Below are 20195 nucleotides of genomic sequence, written 5' to 3'. Positions count from 1 at the left end.
CAACCGGGCATGGTCGTGTGTGACAACGGCCGTAACCTGGTGGCGGCTCTGCAGCTCGGCAGCCTCACGCACGTGCCATGCCTGGCCCACGTCTTTAATTTGGTGGTTCAGCGCTTTCTGAAAAGCTACCCACGCTTGTCAGACCTGCTCGTAAAGGCGCGCCGGCTCTGCGCACATTTCCGCAAGTCCCACACGGACGCTGCCACCCTGCGCACCCTGCAACATCACTTTAAGCTGCCAGTGCACCGACTGCTGTGCGACGTGCCCACACGGTGGAACTCTACGCTCCACATGTTGGCCAGGCTCTATGAACAGCGTAGAGCTATAGTCGAATACCAACTCCAACATGGGTGGCGCAGTGGGAGTCAGCCTCCTCAATTCCTTTCAGAAGAGTGGGCCTGGTTGGCAGACATCTACCATGTCCTTGGTAATTTTGAGGAGTCTACCCAGGTGGTGAGCGGCGATGCTACAATCATTAGCGTCACCATTCCTCTGCTATGCATCTTGAGAAATTCCCTGCAAACCATAAAGGCAGCTGCTTTGCGCTCGGAAACGGGGGCGGGGGAAGACAGTATGCCGCTGGATAGTCAGGGCACCCTCCTGTCTATTTCTCAGCGCATACAGGAGGAGGTGGAGGAGCATGAGGTGGATGAGGAGGAGGGGGAAGAGACAGCTTGGCCCGCTGCTGACGGTACACCGGCTGATTGCCTGTCATCCTTTCAGCGTGTATGGCCTGAGGAGGAGGAGGAGGAGGAGGAGGATCCTGAAAGTGATCTTCCTAGTGAAGACAGCCATGTGTTGCGTACAGGTACCCTGGCACACATGGCTGACTTCATGTTAGGATGCCTTTCTCGTGACCCTCGCGTTGCACGCATTCTGGCCACGACGGATTACTGGGTGTACACACTGCTCGATCCACGGTATAAGGAGAACCTGCCCACTCTGATTCCCGAAGAGGAAAGGGGTTCGAGAGTGTTGCTATACCACAGGACCCTTGCGGACAAGCTGATGGTAAAATTCCCAGCCGACAGCGCTAGTGGCAGAAGGCGCAGTACCGAGGGCAAGGTAGCAGGGGAGGTGCGGAGATCGAGCAGCATGTACATCCCAGGCAGTGCAACAGTCTTTAAGGGCCTGGCCAGCTTTATGGCTCCCCACCAAGACTGTGTCACCGCTCCCCAGTCAAGGCTGAGTCGGCGGGAGCACTGTAAAAGGATGGTGAGGGAGTACGTAGCCGATCGCACGACCATCCTTGGTGACGCCTCTGCCCCCTACAACTACTGGGTGTCGAAGCTGGACACGTGGCCTGAACTAGCGCTGTATGTCCTGGAGGTGCTTGCTTGTCCTGCGGCTAGCGTCTTGTCGGAGAGGGTGTTTAGTGCGGCTGGGGGAATCATCACAGATAAGCGTTCCCGCCTGTCAACCGACAGTGCCGACAGGCTAACACTCATCAAGATGAACAAAGGCTGGATTTCCCCAGACTTCTGTTCTCCACCAGCGGACAGCAGCGATACGTAAGCAATACGTAGGCTGCACCCGCGGATGGAAGCTACGTTCTCTCTCACCATCCAAAACGGGGACATTTCTGCTTCATAAATCTGTGTCTAATATTCCTCCTCCTCCTCCTGCTCCTCCTCCTGAAACCTCACGTAATCACGCTGAACGGGCAATGTTTCTTAGGGCCACAAGGCTCACTCAAATAATTTTTCTGAACAATTTTTATAAGTTTCAATGCGCTTAAAAGCGTTGGAACTGTAACTTGAACCAATTTTTCGTTACACTGGGCTGCCTCCAGGCCTAGTTACCACTTAAGCCACATTAACCAAAGCGATTAATGGGTTTCACCTGCCCTCTTGGCTGGCCATGGCCAATTTTTGGGATGTACATTAGTACTGTTGATACAGCAATTTTTGTGGGCCCTCGCCTACAGTGTAATCAAATTAATTTTTAGCCCACCTGCATTCCAGCTGACGTTACCTCAGCTGTGTTGGGCAATGCAATGGGATATTTCTATGTACCGCCGGTGGCTTCCTGGCACCCACCCAGGCAGTGGGTCCACAGGGAGTTTAACCTACATGTGTCCACTTCTAAAGAACCCCAGTCAGACTGGGGCATGCAGTGTGGGCCGAAGCCCACCTGTATTACGCACGACATTACTACCTCAGCTGTGTTGGGCAATGCAATGGGATATTTTTGTGTACCGCCGGTGGGTTCCAGGGAGCCACCCATGCTGTAGGTCGACAGGGACTTCACAATAGGGAGTTGTACCTGCCTGTGTCTATGAATTAAAAAGCCCGGTCTAACTGGGGCATGCAGACACCTTGACAGAATGAATAGTGTGTGGCACATAGGTTCCCCATTGCTATGCCCACGTGTGCAGCTCCTGATGGCGGTGGCACAGGATTCTATTTCTCATTGCTTCTGTACAGCATTGTGGGCTATCGCCCCGTCCCTTTTAAAGAGGGTCGCTGCCTAGCCGTGCCAACCCTGTGCAGTGTGTGCCTGCGGTCCCTCGTCATGGCAGACGCACTTCTAAAAAAACATGAGGGTGGTGTGGCATGAGGGCAGCTGAAGGCTGCGCAGGGACACTTTGGTGTGCGCTGTGGGGGGGAGGGGGTGCGGTTGGGCAGCATGTAACCCAGGAGAAGTGGCAGTGGAGTGTCATGCAGGCGGTGATTGTGCTTTGTTGGAGGTAGTGTGGTGCTTAGCAAAGGTATGCCATGCTAATGATGGCTTTTCAGAAGTAAAAGTTGTTGGGAGGGGGGGGGGGGCCCACTCTTGCCGGTATTCTGGCTTAATAGTGGGACCTGTGAACTTGAGATGCAGCCCAACATGTAGCCCCTCGCCTGCCCTATCCGTTGCTGTGTCGTTCCCATCACTTTCTTGAATTGCCCAGATTTTCACACATGAAAACCTTAGCGAGCATCGGCGAAATACAAAAATGTTCTGGTCGCCCATTGACTTCAATGGGGTTCGTTATTCGAAACGAACCCTCGAACATCGCGGGAAGTTCATTTCGAATAACGAACACCCGAACATTTTGGTGTTCGCTCATCTCTACACAATACCTTTAAGCTGCTACTGTGGAATTCCACACCAAAATTTGCAGGTGTAACTGAAGATGTGGATTTGCTGGCATTGAAGCTATTTTCAATTCTACATTAAAATTCACAAAAAGTCTGCGGATTTTAGTGTGGAATTTACTATGGTTGTGTATGCTGCAGGCTAATTCCAGTCATGTGAAAGGTTCCTAAGTAGGTAAAAGGTGAGCTCCATCATATATATAAAGTATATGAAATATATCAAGCACATACAGTATATGAATAGTATAGGAAGTAATATGAATTCATTTTTAAAGAATATGAGACAGCATTGAAGACAGCATAATTATATTCAAATTTCAATATAATTGTTCACCCTTCCATTTGCATATTTCCCAGAAGAGCATGAATGGTCTTATAAGTCTCCTGATACACCTTGTAGGTGCTCTCATTAAGGAGAAACGATACCCTTCCTAAGTCAATATATTTCCTTTGAAAGACTAAACAAAAACGGAACAAAAAGAGCAAATGCCACAAAAATGCATTATTTATAATGCATTTGATAATTCTCTATTGACCTACAGTAATAATTTTTTGCAGTGTAAAAACTTCAAAAAATAGTCCTTTTTTTAAGACTATGGGCAGATTTATAAAACTGTATAAATGAAAATCTGTTAGTTGCCCATAGCAACCAATCACAGTACAGCTTTCATTTTGTATTCTAGTAAAATAAAAGCTGAGCTCTGATTGGCAGCTGCGGGCAACTAAGACAATTTTCCTTTTAAAGAGTTTAATAAATCTACCCCTATATTTCACACAAGCCTCAAAGAACTTTTGTCAATTTTCATAGTAAAGGAACTAATGATGAAACCTTAAAGAGGTTATGTGAGTTAAAGGGGTTGTCCCGCGGCAGCAAGTGGGTCTATACACTTCTGTATGGCCATATTAATGCACTTTGTAATGTACATTGTGCATTAATTATGAGCCATACAGAAGTTATAAAAAGTTTTTTACTTACCTGCTCCGTTGCTGGCGTCCTCGTTCCCATGGAGCCGACTAATTTTCGCCCTCCGATGGCCAAATTAGCCGCGCTTGCGCAGTCCGGGTCTTCTGCTCTCTTCAATGGAGCCGCTCGTGCAGAATGCCGGCTCCGTGTAGCTCCGCCCCGTCACGTGCCGATTCCAGCCAATCAGGAGGCTGGAATCGGCAATGGACCGCACAGAAGAGCTGCGGTCCACGGAGGGAGCAGACCCCGGCGGCCATCTTCAGCAGGTAAGTATGAAGACGCCGGACCGCCGGGATTCAGGTAAGCGCTGAGCGGTTTGTTTTTTTAACCCCTGCATCGGGGTTGTCTCGCGCCGAACGGGGGGGGGGGGGGGGGGTTGAAAAAAAAAAAACGTTTCGACGCGGGACAGTCCCTTTAAGGAAACCCCTGTCACCGAGTCCCCTGTGCGTTAAAATAACAAATCAGTGGTTACTCACCACTTCCCACTCGTCCTTCACTGCTTGCTCCGGTCTCCGCTGTCTTTTTTTTACAGGCTGCGGTGACATTTCCTTAACCTGCTGTAACAGCCACTGACAGCGATCCATCATTGGCTTCTGCAGTTTGTATGTAGATGGGCTCAGGCTGACTGCAGCCTGCAAAATGATGTCACAGGGAGAACGGAGCCGACGGCGGGGAGCAGGAGGAAATGGGTAACTGCTGATTTGTTATTTTACAGCATGGGGACCCGTTGACAGAGGTATCCTTTACTCGGACAACCCCTTTAAGTTATCTCTCTCTGGCATTTAGACATCTTATCGTTGAACATTCACATATGCAATTTTTCTTATGGGTTGTGCAAGCTATGCATGCAATCCTTCAATAGGCAACATTTAAGGGGTTGTCCTGGATCAGAGAAACATATTTGCTTTCTTCTAGTAATAGTGCCACACCTGTCCATGGGTTGTATCTGAAATTGTAACTTAGCTTGACAAGTGAAATGGGAAGAGCTACAATATCACACTTAAAGCTTATTTACATGAACGTATATCGGCCAGCGTTTTCACGGCCGGCCAATATACGCTTCCATCTGAGCAGTCCCCCCCTTCCCTCACCGACTCTCTGCTTCTCTCCACCACTCAATGGGAGTGGGCGGGACGGGGCGAAGCTAAGCTCCCCCCCACCCCTTGTCCATAGCCAGCAATGGGAGTGGGCGGGACAGAGAGGAGCTTAGCTCCAGGAGGATAGACAGGCTGGACTAGATGGATATTGTCTTCATTCAGCCAAACGAACTATGTCACTATGTTACTATGTTAGCTATACCCCCTCCCATTGCAAACGCCAGGGTGGAGGAGCGAGGCAGAGAGCCAGTGATGGGGAGGGAAGGAGGGGGGGGGCTGCTTAGATGAAAGCGTATATCGGCTGGCCGTGAAAACGCCGGCCAATATACGCTCGTTTAAATAAGCCCTTAACCTGCGTAAAGGTGTGGCGCTGTTTTGGAGGAAAGTAACCATATTTTTCTGATGCTGGACAACCCCTTTAAAGGAAGTCTGTCACCTATTTTTTGTGATATAAACTGAATGTACTGTATAATGTGGAATCTATAGCTACCTTTATTTCTGTGGGACTCCACTGTTCAGATACTAGCCTTCATGTTTATTGGACATTCTGATGAGCTGCCCAGCTCTGCCTGCGCGAGAGATTATGCACTCCATCACCAGCGCGCTTACGGCACACTAATGACGGTGCACGCGCCTGACGTCAATCCAGGTCGAGAAGGACTCACAGCGCACATGCCATCGTCTGTGTGGCACAGGCAAGGTGATGGAAGGTAAGATGTCGTCTCCAACAGGCAGAGCTGGAGACGTCCCTAAAAATGGAAAGGGGCAGTTTTTCAAACACTGCTGTAGAAGGTAACCTGTGACCAAAGGCAGCGGTGAACCATCCATTGGAGAGTCCAATCCTTTATTTACATATGGCACAAGTTAAACATAAAGATTTATATTTGGACAGTGGTATCATGACAAACAGAAATAAAGGTATCCTTGGGTTCCACTTAACATCATACATTGTACAGTACATTTGGTTTATAACACAAAAAATAGGTGATAAACTTCTTTTAAGGTTTTATTCTTATGGTATGGTAATGGTATCATCATAAGAGCTTTTTTATGTTTGTAAATGGGAATCATGACTGAAATACCATCCTGTGCCTCTGCAGAGTGTACACATTAGCTCTGTATGCAGAATAAATGCGTGCAGACAAGTGCTAATTGGCCAGCTAAGACACACACCTCCCAGCCGACCAATCTAGCCTCAAAACGTCAGAATGACTCTGAGCATGCATTGGTATGTGAATCATATGGTGACATCATTACGTCACCCTGTTCCCAGTACAACACAGCCGGTGAGCCATAGCAGTATATGTTTTTTTTTAAAATATGAAATATATATTTTTAAATTCATTTAGCGGTGGTCTAGTCTGAAAGCAGTTCATGAGTGTCCAGTTCTGGAATGATGAGATGCTCTGCTGTCTGACAGTCATGCTCCTGCTCTAGCGGATAGGACTGGAGAAACTTTAGTTCCTAGCCATTTAATCTTGTAGATGTAGCATCTTGGTGGTTTCAGAGGGAGAGCCTTCTGTACTCCCTCCCCATTACACTATCATAGGGAGCCAGGAAGCCTATTAATGGCTTCCAGCTCTGCCTTGTAAGGAAACCTATTAAGTCCTACCAAAGACGGCCCAATAGGATGCCTGTCAGTACACTAGTGAAAAGCATAATACTCTATACTACATTCGTACAGTGCATTATGCAAGCAAACAATTCCATCTACAAGTCCCCTTGTGGGACTAATAAATGTTAAAAAAATTCAATAAAGTGTAATAGTAAAATAACTCAAGTAAAAATAATCCACAGTTCCCCTTACAAAATGCTTCTGAACGTAAGAAAAAATTCCAGATATTTGGTATCACCCCTTTTTTAATGACTTAGACTATAAAATCCACACAAAGACTCACATGCAAGAGAAGAATAAAAACAGTGCTGCAGAGGGTAAATATGTTCAGTATATGGAAAAATCAAAATCAAGGCAAGTGCTTACCTGTATGAGATGCAACACTAGATGCAACACTAGTATCAACAACTGTGACAATCTACTAAGTATCAAAAGGGAGCCATTCTATTCCCAGGAATGTTTGCACAGTATACCGAATAAATGGCGCCCATATAGAACGCGCTTTGACCCAACAGATGTTACAGCATGTAGTTACACATCAAAAATTGAAAGGTAATGTCCTACCAATGAAAACAAGTTAAAATCCTACATTATTAAAATGTTTATATTAAACTGATTATCTGTGTGGCTACTGCACTACCCCTTCATAGCCAGTCCAAAACAGATATATGTACTGTCCAATACGGACCAGCATTCTGCACATGGATAATGTGCGTGACATTTGTGGACCTCACAAGCTCACTGATGAAGGAAGACTGGTTGCCAGGTAACTAAGGACATTCTTACAAAGCTGCTGAATATGTGGCTATGAATAGAATGAAGTTAGAAGCACCGATGCACTTACATGAAGGCAGAAAAAAATTAGGACTGCGATCATCATAGCTAGAAATTCTGCTGATAGCCCTATTGTTAAGAATAAAGGCACATGCATACTTTAACGGCAAAAATGACATAAAACACTATTGAAAAACTACACAGCAACCCAGAGGCATAGCTGAAAGGTCTGTGGCCAGGATACAAAAGTTCAGCATGGGGCTTCCCTCACAACTTTCCTCTGCATTGTTGGGAGTCTTAAGAAGACCTGGAATCTTAAAGAATTAGGCAGAGGTTAAATATAGGAAGCTGCAATGCACAATCTGTAACATGGTCCCTCATCCATCCATGTTCCATTTATAATATTAGTGCTTTCTTATATGATAGAGGGGCCTTTGGGCCCCCTAAGGCTCCATCTCCTGGTACAAACTGCTACCTCTGCACCCTCTATAGTTATGCCCCTGCAGCATACATGTACAAGCAAACGTCATAAAGGTGGTAAGCAGCAAGTTGGTAAATCTCATGGATTCAGTATAACATGGAACAACTAGTAGTACCATAAAAAGAAGAGCAGTAAAAAAATAAGCACAATGAAAATAAAAATATTAACATAAAAAATTCAAAGAATGTAAAAATTACTTTCTAGTTTTGCTTTCAGCCAGTAATAGTCCCCATTATATGCCCAATTAGTAATAATGCCCCTTATGTCCTTAGCCAGTCCTCATGCCTTGCTTCCTTTTAGAAATAATGTCGCCTTTTGTCCCCTTTTATATATTGTATATTGACACATCAAATCATAGTATCATAGTTAGAGATGAGCGAGCACCAAAATGCTCGGGTGTTCGTTACTCGGGACGAAAATTTCGCGATGCTCGAGGGTTCGTTTCGAGTAACGAACCCCATTGAAGTCAATGGGCGACTCGAGCATTTTTGTATTTCGCCGATGCTTGCTAAGGTTTCCATTTGTGAAAATCTGGGCAATTCAAGAAAGTGATGGGAACGACACAGAAACGGATAGGGCAGGCGAGGGGCTACATGTTGGGCTGCATCTCAAGTTCCCAGGTCCCACTATTAAGCCACAATAGTGGCAAGAGTGCCCCCCCCTCCCAACAATTTTTACTTCTAAAAAGCCCTCATTAGCAATGCATACCTTAGCTAAGCACCACACTACCTCCAACAAAGCACAATCACTGCCTGCATGACACTCCGCTGCCACTTCTCCTGGGGTACCTGCTGCCCAACCCCCCCCCCCTTGCACGACCCTGTGTCCACAGCGCACACCAAATTGTCCCTGCGCAGCCTTCAGCTGCCCTCATGCCACACCACCCTCATGTCTATTTATAAGTGCGACTGCCATGAGGAGGAACCGCAGGCACACACTGCAGAGGGTTGGCACGGCTAGGCAGCGACCCTCTTTAAAAGGGGGGGGGGCGATAGCCCACAATGCTGTACAGAAGCAATGAGAAATCCAATCCTGTGCCACCTCCATCAGGAGCTGCACACGTGGGCATAGCAATGGGGAACCTATGTGCCGCACACTATTCATTCTGTCAAGGTGTCTGCATGCCCCAGTCAGACCGCGTTTTTTTTATAAATAGTCACAGGCAGGTACAACTCTGCAATGGGAATTCCGTGTGCACCCACTGCATGGGTGGCTCCCTGGAACCCACCGGCTGTACATAAATGTATCCCATTGCAGTGCCCTGGACAGCAGAGCTAACGTCAGATTAAATGCAGGTGGGCTTCGGCCCACACTGCATGCCCCAACCTGACCGGGGTTTTTAATTCATAGACACAGGCAGGTATAACTCCCTATTGTGAAGTCCCTGTGGACCGACAGCATGGGTGGGTGCCAGGAAGCCACCGGCAGTACATAAATATATCCCATTGCAGTGCCCAGCACAGCTGAGGTAATGTCATGTTTAATGCAGGTGAGCTTCGGCCCACACTGCATGCCCCAGTCAGACTGGGGTTTTTTAGATGTGGACACATGCTGTTACAACTCCGTGTGGACCGACAGCATGGGTGGGTGCCAGGAAGCCACCGGCGGTACATAAATATATCCCATTGCAGTGCCCAGCACAGTTGAGGTAATGTCATGTTTAATGCAGGTGGGCTTCGGCCCACACTGCATGCCCCAGTCAGACTGGGGTTCTTTAGAAGTGGACACATGCAGTTACAACTCCGTGTGGACCGACAGCATGGGTGGCTCCCTGGAACCCACCGGCGGTACATAAATATATCCCATTGTAGTGCCCAGCACAGCTGAGGTAATGTCATGTTTAATGCAGGTGGGCTTCGGCCACCGGCAGTACATAAATATATCCCATTGCATTGCCCTGCACAGCAGAGCTAATGTCTGATTAAATACAGTTGGGCTTCGGCCCAAACTGCATGCCCCAGTCAGGCTCGAGTTTTTTATAAGTATACACAGGCAGGTACATCTCCCTAATGGGAAGTCCATGTGGACCGACCTCATGGGTGGGTGCCAGGAAGCCACCGGCGGTACATAAATATATCCCATTGCAGTGCCCAGCACAGCTGATGTAACATCAGCTTTAATGCAGGTGGGCAAAAAATTAATTGGATTACACTGTAGGCTTCGGCCCACACTGCATGCCCCAGTCAGACTGGGATTCTTTAGAAGTGGACACATGCAGTTACAACTCCGTGTGGACCGACAGCATGGGTGGGTGCCAGGAAGCCACCGGCGGTACATAAATATATCCCATTGCATTGCCCTGCACAGCAGAGCTAATGTCTAATTAAATACAGTTGGTGAAGCAAAAAAGTAAATTGTCCCACCTTGTTTTCTTGTGCTGCAGCTTTAGTCCCGTAAGCAGGTGTACTCACATACCTTCACGTTGCCATCCGGCTACCTTGGCTTTGATTTGAAACATATATTCAATATGCAGGAATCCAGGTATCGTGAGAAAAAACCTTGCTTTTATTCCAATAATTTTGTGCTCATGAAAGACAGAGTACACGTTTCGGTTCACAGAACCTTGCTCACCACAGCTGAGGTAATGTCATGTTAAATACAGTTGGGCTTCGGCCCAAACTGCATGCCCCAGTCAGGCTCGAGTTTTTTTATAAGTATACACAGGCAGGTACATCTCCCTAATGGGAAGTCCATGTGGACCGACCTCATGGGTGGGTGCCAGGAAGCCACCGGCGGTACATAAATATATCCCATTGCAGTGCCCAGCACAGCTGATGTAACGTCAGCTTTAATGCAGGTGGGCAAAAAATTAATTGGATTACACTGTAGGCGAGGGCCCCAAAAATTGGTGTACCAACAGTACTAATGTACCTCAGAAAAATTGCCCATGCCCAACCAAGAGGGCAGGTGAAACCCATTAATTGCTTTGGTTAATGTGGCTTAATTTGTAACTAGGCCTGGAGGCAGCCCAGTTAAAATAAAAATTGGTTCAGGTGCAAGTTTCAACGCTTTAATGAGCATTGAAACGTATAAAAATTGTTTACAAAAATTATATGACTGAGCCTTGTGGGCCTAAGAAAAATTGCCCGTTCGGCGTGATTACGTCAGGTTTCAGGAGGAGGAGCAGGAGGAGGAGGATAAATATAATACACACATTGATGAAGCTAAAAGGTCCCCGTTTTTTATGGTGATAGAGAACGATGCTTCCATCCGCGGGTGCAGCCTACGTATTGTTTAGGTATCGCTGCTGTCCGCTGGTGGAGAAGAGAAGTCTGGGGAAATCCAGGCTTTGTTCATCTTTATGAGTGTAAGCCTGTCGGTTGACAGGCGGGTACGCTTATCCGTGATGATTCCCCCAGCCGCACTAAACACCCTCTCTGACAAGACGCTAGCCGCAGGACAAGCAAGCACCTCCAGGGCATAGAGCGCGAGTTCAGGCCACGTGTCCAGCTTCGACACCCAGTAGTTGTAAGGGGCAGAGGCGTCACGGAGGACGGTCGTGCGATCGGCTACGTACTCCCTCACCATCCTTTTACAGTGCTCCCGCCGACTCAGCCTTGACTGGGGAGCGGTGACACAGTCTTGCTGGGGAGCCATAAAGCTGTCAAAGGCCTTAGAGAGTGTTCCCCTGCCTGTGCTGTACATGCTGCCTGATCTCTGCGCCTCCCCTGCTACCTGGCCCTCAGAACTGTGCCTTCTGCCACTAGTGCTGTCGGATGGGAATTTTACCATCAGCTTGTCCGCCAGGGTCCTGTGGTATAGCATCACTCTCAAACCTCGTTCCTCTTCGGGTATGAGAGTGGATAGGTTCTCCTTATACCGTGGGTCGAGCAGTGTGTACACCCAGTAATCCGTAGTGGCCAGAATGCGTGTAACGCGAGGGTCACGAGAAAGGCATCCTAACATGAAGTCAGCCATGTGTGCCAGGGTACCTGTATGCAGCACATGGCTGTCCTCACTAGGAAGATCACTTTCAGGATCCTCCTCCTCCTCCTCCTCCTGCTCAGGCCATACACGCTGAAAGGATGACAGGCAAGCGGCATGGGTACCCTCAGCAGTGGGCCAAGCTGTCTCTTCCCCCTCCTCCTCATGCTCCTCCACCTCCTCCTCCTCCTCAACGCGCTGAGATATAGACAGGAGGGTGCTCTGACTATCCAGCGACATACTGTCTTCCCCCGGCTCTGTTTCCGAGCGCAAAGCGTCTGCCTTTATGCTTTGCAGGGAACTTCTCAAGAGGCATAGCAGAGGAATGGTGACGCTAATGATTGCAGCATCGCCGCTCACCATCTGGGTAGACTCCTCAAAGTTTCCAAGGACCTGGCAGATGTCTGCCAACCAGGCCCACTCTTCTGTAAAGAATTGAGGAGGCTGACTGCCACTACGCCGCCCATGTTGGAGTTGGTATTCCACTATAGCTCTACGCTGCTCATAGAGCCTGGCCAACATGTGGAGCGTAGAGTTCCACCGTGTGGGCACGTCGCACAGCAGTCGGTGCACTGGCAGATTAAACCGATGTTGCAGGGTGCGCAGGGTGGCAGCGTCCGTGTGGGACTTGCGGAAATGTGCGCTGAGCCGGCGCACCTTTCCGAGCAGGTCTGACAAGCGTGGGTAGCTTTTCAGAAAGCGCTGAACCACCAATTTAAAGACGTGGGCCAGGCATGGCACGTGCGTGAGGCTGCCGAGCTGCAGAGCCGCCACCAGGTTACGGCCGTTGTCACACACGACCATGCCCGGTTAGAGGCTCAGCGGCGCAAGCCAGTGGTCGGTCTGCTCTGTCAGACCCTGCAGCAGTTCGTGGGCCGTGTGCCTCTTCTCTCCTAAGCTGAGTAGTTTCAGCACGGCCTGCTGACGCTTGCCCACTGCTGGGCTGCCATGCTGCGGGACACCGACTGCTGGCGACGTGCTGCTGCTGACACATCTTGATTGCGAGACAGAGGTTGCGTAGGAGGAGGAGGAGGAGGAGGAGGGTGGTTTAGTGGAGGAAGCATACACCGCCGCAGATACCACCACCGAGCTGGGGCCCGCAATTCTGGGGGTGGGTAGGACGTGAGCAGTCCCAGGCTCTGACTCTGTCCCAGCCTCCACTAAATTTACCCAATGTGCCGTCAGGGAGATATAGTGGCCCTGCCCGCCTGTGCTTGTCCACGTGTCCGTTGTTAAGTGTACCTTGGCAGTAACCGCGTTGGTGAGGGCGCGTACAATGTTGTGGGAGACGTGGTCGTGCAGGGCTGGGACGGCACATCAGGAAAAGTAGTGGCGACTGGGAACCGAGTAGAGCGGGGCCGCCGCCGCCATCATGCTTTTGAAAGCCTCCGTTTCCACAAGTCTATATGGCAGCATCTCCAGGCTGATCAATTTGGCTATGTGCACGTTTAACGCTTGAGCGTGCGGGTGCATGGCGGCGTACTTGCGCTTGCGCTCCAACACTTGCGCTAGCGACGGCTGGACGGTGCGCTGAGAGACATTGGTGGATGGGGCCGAGGACAGCGGAGGTGAGGGTGTGGGTGCAGGCCAGGAGACGGTAGTGCCTGTGTCCTGAGAGGGGGGTTGGATCTCAGTGGCAGGTTGGGGCACAGGGGGAGAGGCAGTGGTGCAAACCGGAGGCGGCGAATGGCCTTCGTCCCACCTTGTGGGGTGCTTGGCCATCATATGTCTGCGCATGCTGGTGGTGGTGAGGCTGGTGGTGGTGGCTCCCCGGCTGATCTTGGCGCGACAAAGGTTGCACACCACTGTTCGTCGGTCGTCTGCACTCTCAGTGAAAAACTGCCAGACCTTTGAGCACCTCGGCCTCTGCAGGGTGGCATGGCACGAGGGGGCGCTTTGGGAAACAGTTGGTGGATTATTCGGTCCGGCCCTGCCTCTACCCCTGGCCACCGCACTGGCTCTTCCAACCTGCCCTGCTGCTGCACTTGCCTCCCCCTCTGAAGACCTGTCCTCAGTAGGCGTAGCAAACCAGGTGGGGTCAGTCACCTCATCGTCCTGCTGCTCTTCCTCCGAATCCTCTGTGCGCTCCTCCCTCGGACTTACTCCAATTACTACTACCTGAGTGATAGACAACTGTGTCTCATCGTCCTCCTCACCCACTGAAAGCTCTTAAGACAGTTGCCGGAAGTCCCCAGCCTCATCCCCCGGACCCCGGGAACTTTCCAAAGGTTGGGCATCGGTCACGACAAACTCCTCCGGTGGGAGAGGAACCATTGCTGCCCATTCTGGGCAGGGGCCCGAGAACAGTTCCTGGGAGTCTGCCTGCTCCTCAGAATGTGTCATTGTAATGGAGTGAGGAGGCTGGGAGGAAGGAGGAGCAGCAGCCAGAGGATTCAGAGTTGCAGCAGTGGACGGCGTAGAAGTCTGGGTGGTCGATAGATTGCTGGATGCACTTTCTGCCATCCACGACAGGACCTGCTCACACTGCTCATTTTCTAATAAAGGTCTACCGCGTGGACCCATTCATTGTGAGATGAATGTGGGGACGCCAGAAACGTGCCTCTCTCCTAATCCCGCAGCAGTCGGCTGCGATACACCTGGATCAGGAGCTCGGCCTGTGCCCACACCCTGACTTGGGCCTCCGCGTCCTTGCCCGCGTCCACGTCCTCTAGGCCTACCCCTACCCCTCAGCATGGTGTATTACTAGTAGTGCAGAAACAGAACGCTGTAATTAAATGTGCCGCTTATTGGCCTGTGGTTGGAGGCTGACTTTGCTTACGGAACGCACAGCAGAGCCAGGAAAGAATTTTGCGCAAGCCTGCTGTAACACTTAGCTGGCTGCGTATTAATTAGGACTACTACCCCCAGCAGAGACGCAGTACACTGAGGACGGTCACAGGCAGCCCAAATAGATTTTTTTTCCCAAAATTTTTTGGAAAAAGCCCACTGCCTATATAGACAGTATATCTCTTTCACCTTTTTCGCTGTCCCTGCTCAGCACTACTGGCCCTATACTATGTAAAATTACTGCAGACTGTTTCCCTCTGGACAGGATGACAGCGGTGATGTAACGGGCAACGCAGAGCCAGGAAAGAATTTTGCGCAAGCCTGCTGTAACACTTAGCTGGCTGCGTATTAATTAGGACTACTACCCCCAGCAGAGACGCAGTACACTGAGGATGGTCACAGGCAGCCCAAATAGATTTTTTTTCCCAAAATTTTTTGGAAAAAGCCCACTGCCTATATAGACAGTATATCTCTTTCACCTTTTTCACTGTCCCTGCCTCAGCACTACTGGCCCTATACTATGTAAAATTACTGCAGACTGTTTCCCTCTGGACAGGATGACAGTGGTGATGTAACGGGCAACGCAGAGCCAGGAAAGAATTTTGCGCAAGTCTGCTGTAACACTTAGTTGGCTGCGTATTAATTAGGACTACTACCCCCAGCAGAGACGCAGTACACTGAGGACGGTCACAGGCAGCCCAAATAGATTTTTTTTCCCCAAATTTTTTGGAAAAAGCCCACTGCCTATATAGACAGTATATCTCTTTCACCTTTTTCACTGTCCCTGCCTCAGCACTACTGGCCCTATACTATGTAAAATTACTGCAGACTGTTTCCCTCTGCACAGGAGGACAGCGGTGATGTAATGGGCAACGCAGAGCCAGGAAAGAATTTTGCGCAAGCCTGCTGTAACACTTAGCTGGCTGCGTATTAATTAGGACTACTACCCCCAGCAGAGACGCAGAACACTGAGGACGGTCACAGGCAGCCCAAATAGATTTTTTTTCCCAAATTTTTTGGGAAAAAGCCCACTGCCTATATAGACAGTATATCTCTTTCACCTTTTTCACTGTCCCTGCCTCAGCACTACTGGCCCTATACTATGTAAAATTACTGCAGACTGTTTCCCTCTGGACAGGATGACATCGGTGATGTAACGGGCAACGCAGAGCCAGGAAAGAATTTTGCGCAAGCCTGCTGTAACACTTAGCTGGCTGCGTATTAATTAGGACTACTACCCCCAGCAGAGACGCAGTACACTGAGGACGGTCACAGGCAGCCCAAATAGATTTTTTTCCCCAAATTTTTGGGAAAAAGCCCACTGCCTATATAGACAGTATATCTCTTTCACCTTTTTCACTGTCCCTGCCTCAGCACTACTGGCCCTATACTATGTAAAATTACTGCAGACTGAGGACGCAATGCTCTGCACGGCCGATATACAAAAAAAAAAAAAATGTGCAACACTGCTAAAAGCAGCCTCAACAGTACTGCACACGGTCAGATGTGGCCCTAAGAAGGACCGTTGGGGTTCTTGAAGCCTAAAATCACTCCTAACACTCTTCCTATAGCAGCTCCAGCATCAGCAACACTTTCCCTGAGCTATGTCAGAATGCATCTGTGGCGAGCCGTGGGAGGGGGCCGATTTATATACTCGGGTGACACCTGATCTCCCCAGCCACTCACTGCAGGGGGGTGGTATAGGGCTTGAACGTCGCAGGGGGAAGTTGTAATGCCTTCCCTGTCTTTCTATTGGCCAGAAAAGCGCGCTAACGTCTCAGAGATGAAAGTGAAAGTAACTCGAACATCGCGTGGTGCTCGTCTCTAGTAACGAGCATCTCGAACACGCTAATACTCGAACGAGTATCAAGCTCGGACGAGTACGTTCGCTCATCTCTAATCATAGTATGTATGTGTCCATCCAGTTCAGCCTATTAACCCCTACTGTTGATTCAGAGGAAGGCAAAATATATAATGTCAACTTTAACCCTCATTAGATATAACACCACTTTAGCCCCCATTATATCTAATGCCACCTTTAGCCCCCTGTTATATACAATTCCAACTTTAGCTCCCTGTTACATATAATGCCGCATTTAGCTACCTTTTGCCCATATTAGATATAATATGATGCCGCTTTTTGCTCCTGTGAGATATAAAATTATACAGAATTTTGCCCTTGTTTTTACATATAATATTATGCCATCTTTTCCCCCCTAATATGTGATAAAATGAAAATAACAAGCCATACTCACCTCCTGTGTTGCTCCCCGGCCACTGGTCATTGGTGCCTCTCTGTTGCCCGCATGATCACGGTAGTTCAGTAATGCTGAGGCTGGGGAATATCTATAGACTCTGCAGTAATCGTGTGTGTCCCATGATCGCACAATGTGGAAGTTAGCGGGGACCAGAGTGGCGCCAATGACCAGCGGCCGGGTGGCAATACAGGAGGTGAGTATATATTGTTTTTTTATTTTATTAAACACGCTTAAAAAAATGTTTAATCGGGGAGACCTAAATGCTGTGTCAGAACCAGCAGCTCGGGCTCCCGACGACCCAACCGGTCTGCTGAGTCAGTCTGCCCTTGTAACTGTGGGCCTGCCAGTGTCCCCCTGCCTTTTGCACCCAGGGCAGATGACCGACCTATCCCATCAGCTACATCCTTGATTCTTTGTTGACATCATTGCACGCAATGAAAGTTTTTGAAATACTGGCCCTAGCACTGATGACTGTGCCTTGTTCCCAGTTGTTTATATCTCTCAATTTTACTATTTCAATGTAGAGTCAGGGTGGCTTCACACAAGCATGTCTTTGTGCGTGCATATGCACGCACAAAATCACGCATCTATTACATCCAATGCAATGGATGTTTTTCTGAAATTTTGCTCTGCCCCATCCCACCCCCTCCCATTGCAAATAGTGGTTAGGGGTGGAGAGGGGGCAGGAGCTCAGTGCACTGCTTCTAGCCCTTCCAGTATTCCTCCCCCTGCAGAGAGGGACACCCTATATCAGCTGGGCGTGAAAACCCGTCCGACATATGGATGTCTGAATAAGCCCTTAGAAAAACAATACAGTTTGGCAACATTAATATTAGTAATTATATTCGGTAAGTTATAACCAAATATCTTTATTTTCACAGAAGCTGAATGAGCTTGCTGCAAAGCATCCAAAAGTGGTTGTGATCAAGTTAGGTATGTGTTCCACACAGGTTTTTATATTTCTATAGTATTATTGTACTGTATTATAAAAAAAAGTAGAATGGCGCGATGTTCCAACAAGAAAATTTGCATAGTTCTGCTGGATGCGTTGTTGCTTATTGTCCAATACTATAATAAGAAATTAGCAGAACTCTATAATTTTGCCTTGTTGGTAGTATTCAATAACAATCACCTTTATTTATATAGCACCTGATTTCTCACAGTTTTTTAAATTCACCTATTAGCATGTTTTTGAAATGTGGGATGAAGCCAGGGCACCTGTAGGAATTTCCAGCGTACTAAATAACAAGCAGCACTGTCCCCCTGTAATGAATAATGATTTGCACTGCCCTTCCTGTAGTAAATAAATAGCCATACTGTTCCTCTGTAGTAATAAATAGCTGTACTGTCCCCCTGTAGTATTATATAGCTGTATTGTCCCCCTGCAATAAATAATAAGCAATATTGTCCCCCTGTAGTAAATAAGGAGCTATGTGATAATAAACTACCGTATTGTTCGCTGTAGTAATAAATAGTTGTACTGTCACATGGAGTAATAAATAGCAATAATGATTCCTTTAGTAGTAAATAACCACAATGTCCCCTGTAGTAATAAATAGCAGTACTGTCTCCTGAAGTAATAAATAGCCATAGTGTCCCCTTTAGTAATATCTATACTGTCCCGTGTAGTAGCCATAATGTCCCCTTTTGTAATAGTCACAATGTCCCCTGTAGTAGCTATACTGTCCCCTTCAGTAATAGAACCAGTTTGCTCTGACCACCTTGGTTCTACCCCAGCTTATATACACAGAAAAATGTGTACGTGCAGCTATTGACAACTTTGAGTCCTACACACCTGTGGGTGGCTAATCCCTCAGGCATCTACAAGTCAAAGAACAAAAGACCCTTCAGAGAATTGATAGCTCAGTGCCAGATAATTACAATGTTAATGGTCACAAGACCATTCAGTAATTGATGGCTCATTGTCAGTTAATTACAAAGCTCCCTTGGTTTACAGGATACACATTTGCTCCATTTGGTTACAGGATCTACACAATGGGCATACCTAAAGGAGTTTTACAGGCTCAGGTCAATTACAGTTCACCTTAGTTTTATCCTGACCAAATTAAGGATACAAGAAATCACTTTATTCATTTATCTATACACCTTGCCTCTTCTTACTGACATTCTGCGGAATGATGTAGATAATGCAATGACATCATTGTGTTGCCTGCATCACATAGAGGGCGCTGGGCAGCAGTGCAGTGTATCTGTGTCTTAAAGATGTGGATTCAATTAAATAGGTTGTCCAGTTATAAAATGGTGATGGCCTATCCTCACATTAGGTCATAAATCATAGATCAGAGGGAGTCTGCCACTCGGAAACCCCACTTATCAGCTGTTTGGGCTGATATGCTTGTGCATTCAGCTGATATCTTCAAGAAACAAACAGCTCTGTTCTTACTGCACTAGCCAGGTATGGTATAAAAGGCAAAGTTCCCATTAATTTCGGTGTCTGCAATATCAAGCCTGGCCACTGCAGTGAGAATGGAGCTTCCCGCTTCCTGCAGAAATTAGCTCAGTGCCTGAGAACAGCAGCTCAGAGAACAGCTAATCAGTGGGAGTCATTGGCGATGGATCTCCCCCGATCTATTGATAGACCATCAATAGTTAACAACTGGACAACCCCTTTAACTTCCAACTCTGCCCAGGCAGGCCACACATAGCAGATTTTGATGTGAATTTGCTAACAACATGCGATTTTGATGTAAATTCCACTGTGTATTCCGCTCTGATTTTTTTTCCATAGTGTGCAGGTGTGATTTTTAAAAATCTCATCCACATGAGATCCACACACATTATAAATGCTGTAGATTTTACTTTGGGAAATTACACACGGAAAAACTGCAGCATTCATGCTACATGTGGACATACCATAAGGTTGAAGAACATCCTCAGAAAATTATGCAAATTCTTCCCTTCGAAAAAAAAAACAGAACGTAGGAATCTGCAATGTCTTTGATGCTGCCCTGAATTATGGGATAAACTGCAGTAGTTACTTAGAAATTACAGTGTGTCCCTGAATCTCCCAGCAAGACAGGAGTCCAGTTTATTCAGGAGGTGCTGCTTGCTTTTCTAGCTATTACACTACATACTGAGAAATCTACCAATAATGGAGGGTGGACGAGCTTCCAGAACATCATGAATAAACTGGACTTATCTCCTGCTGGGAGCTGCAAGAATAAGCTGTCAACTTTTAACCCTTTCCGGACACG

At 47.9% G+C, this 20195-nt stretch overlaps 1 protein-coding gene across 1 annotated transcript in view; it reads left to right on the top strand.

Annotated features, from left to right (window-relative positions):
• The window catches only part of LOC136581937 (C-signal-like), a 49911-nt gene that overhangs the window by 6270 nt on the left and 23446 nt on the right, over window positions 1-20195 (top strand). The window contains exon 2 of the mRNA XM_066582629.1: window positions 17862-17913. Coding sequence (XP_066438726.1) covers window positions 17862-17913 — 52 coding nt within the window. The remainder of the gene's footprint in view (window positions 1-17861; window positions 17914-20195) is intronic.

This window comes from Eleutherodactylus coqui, chromosome 11 (genome assembly GCF_035609145.1).
Source record: "Eleutherodactylus coqui strain aEleCoq1 chromosome 11, aEleCoq1.hap1, whole genome shotgun sequence".
Lineage (NCBI taxonomy): Eukaryota > Metazoa > Chordata > Amphibia > Anura > Eleutherodactylidae > Eleutherodactylus > Eleutherodactylus coqui.
The sequence above is the reverse complement of the archived record's forward strand: the minus strand, read 5'-3'. Positions and strand labels throughout refer to the sequence as shown.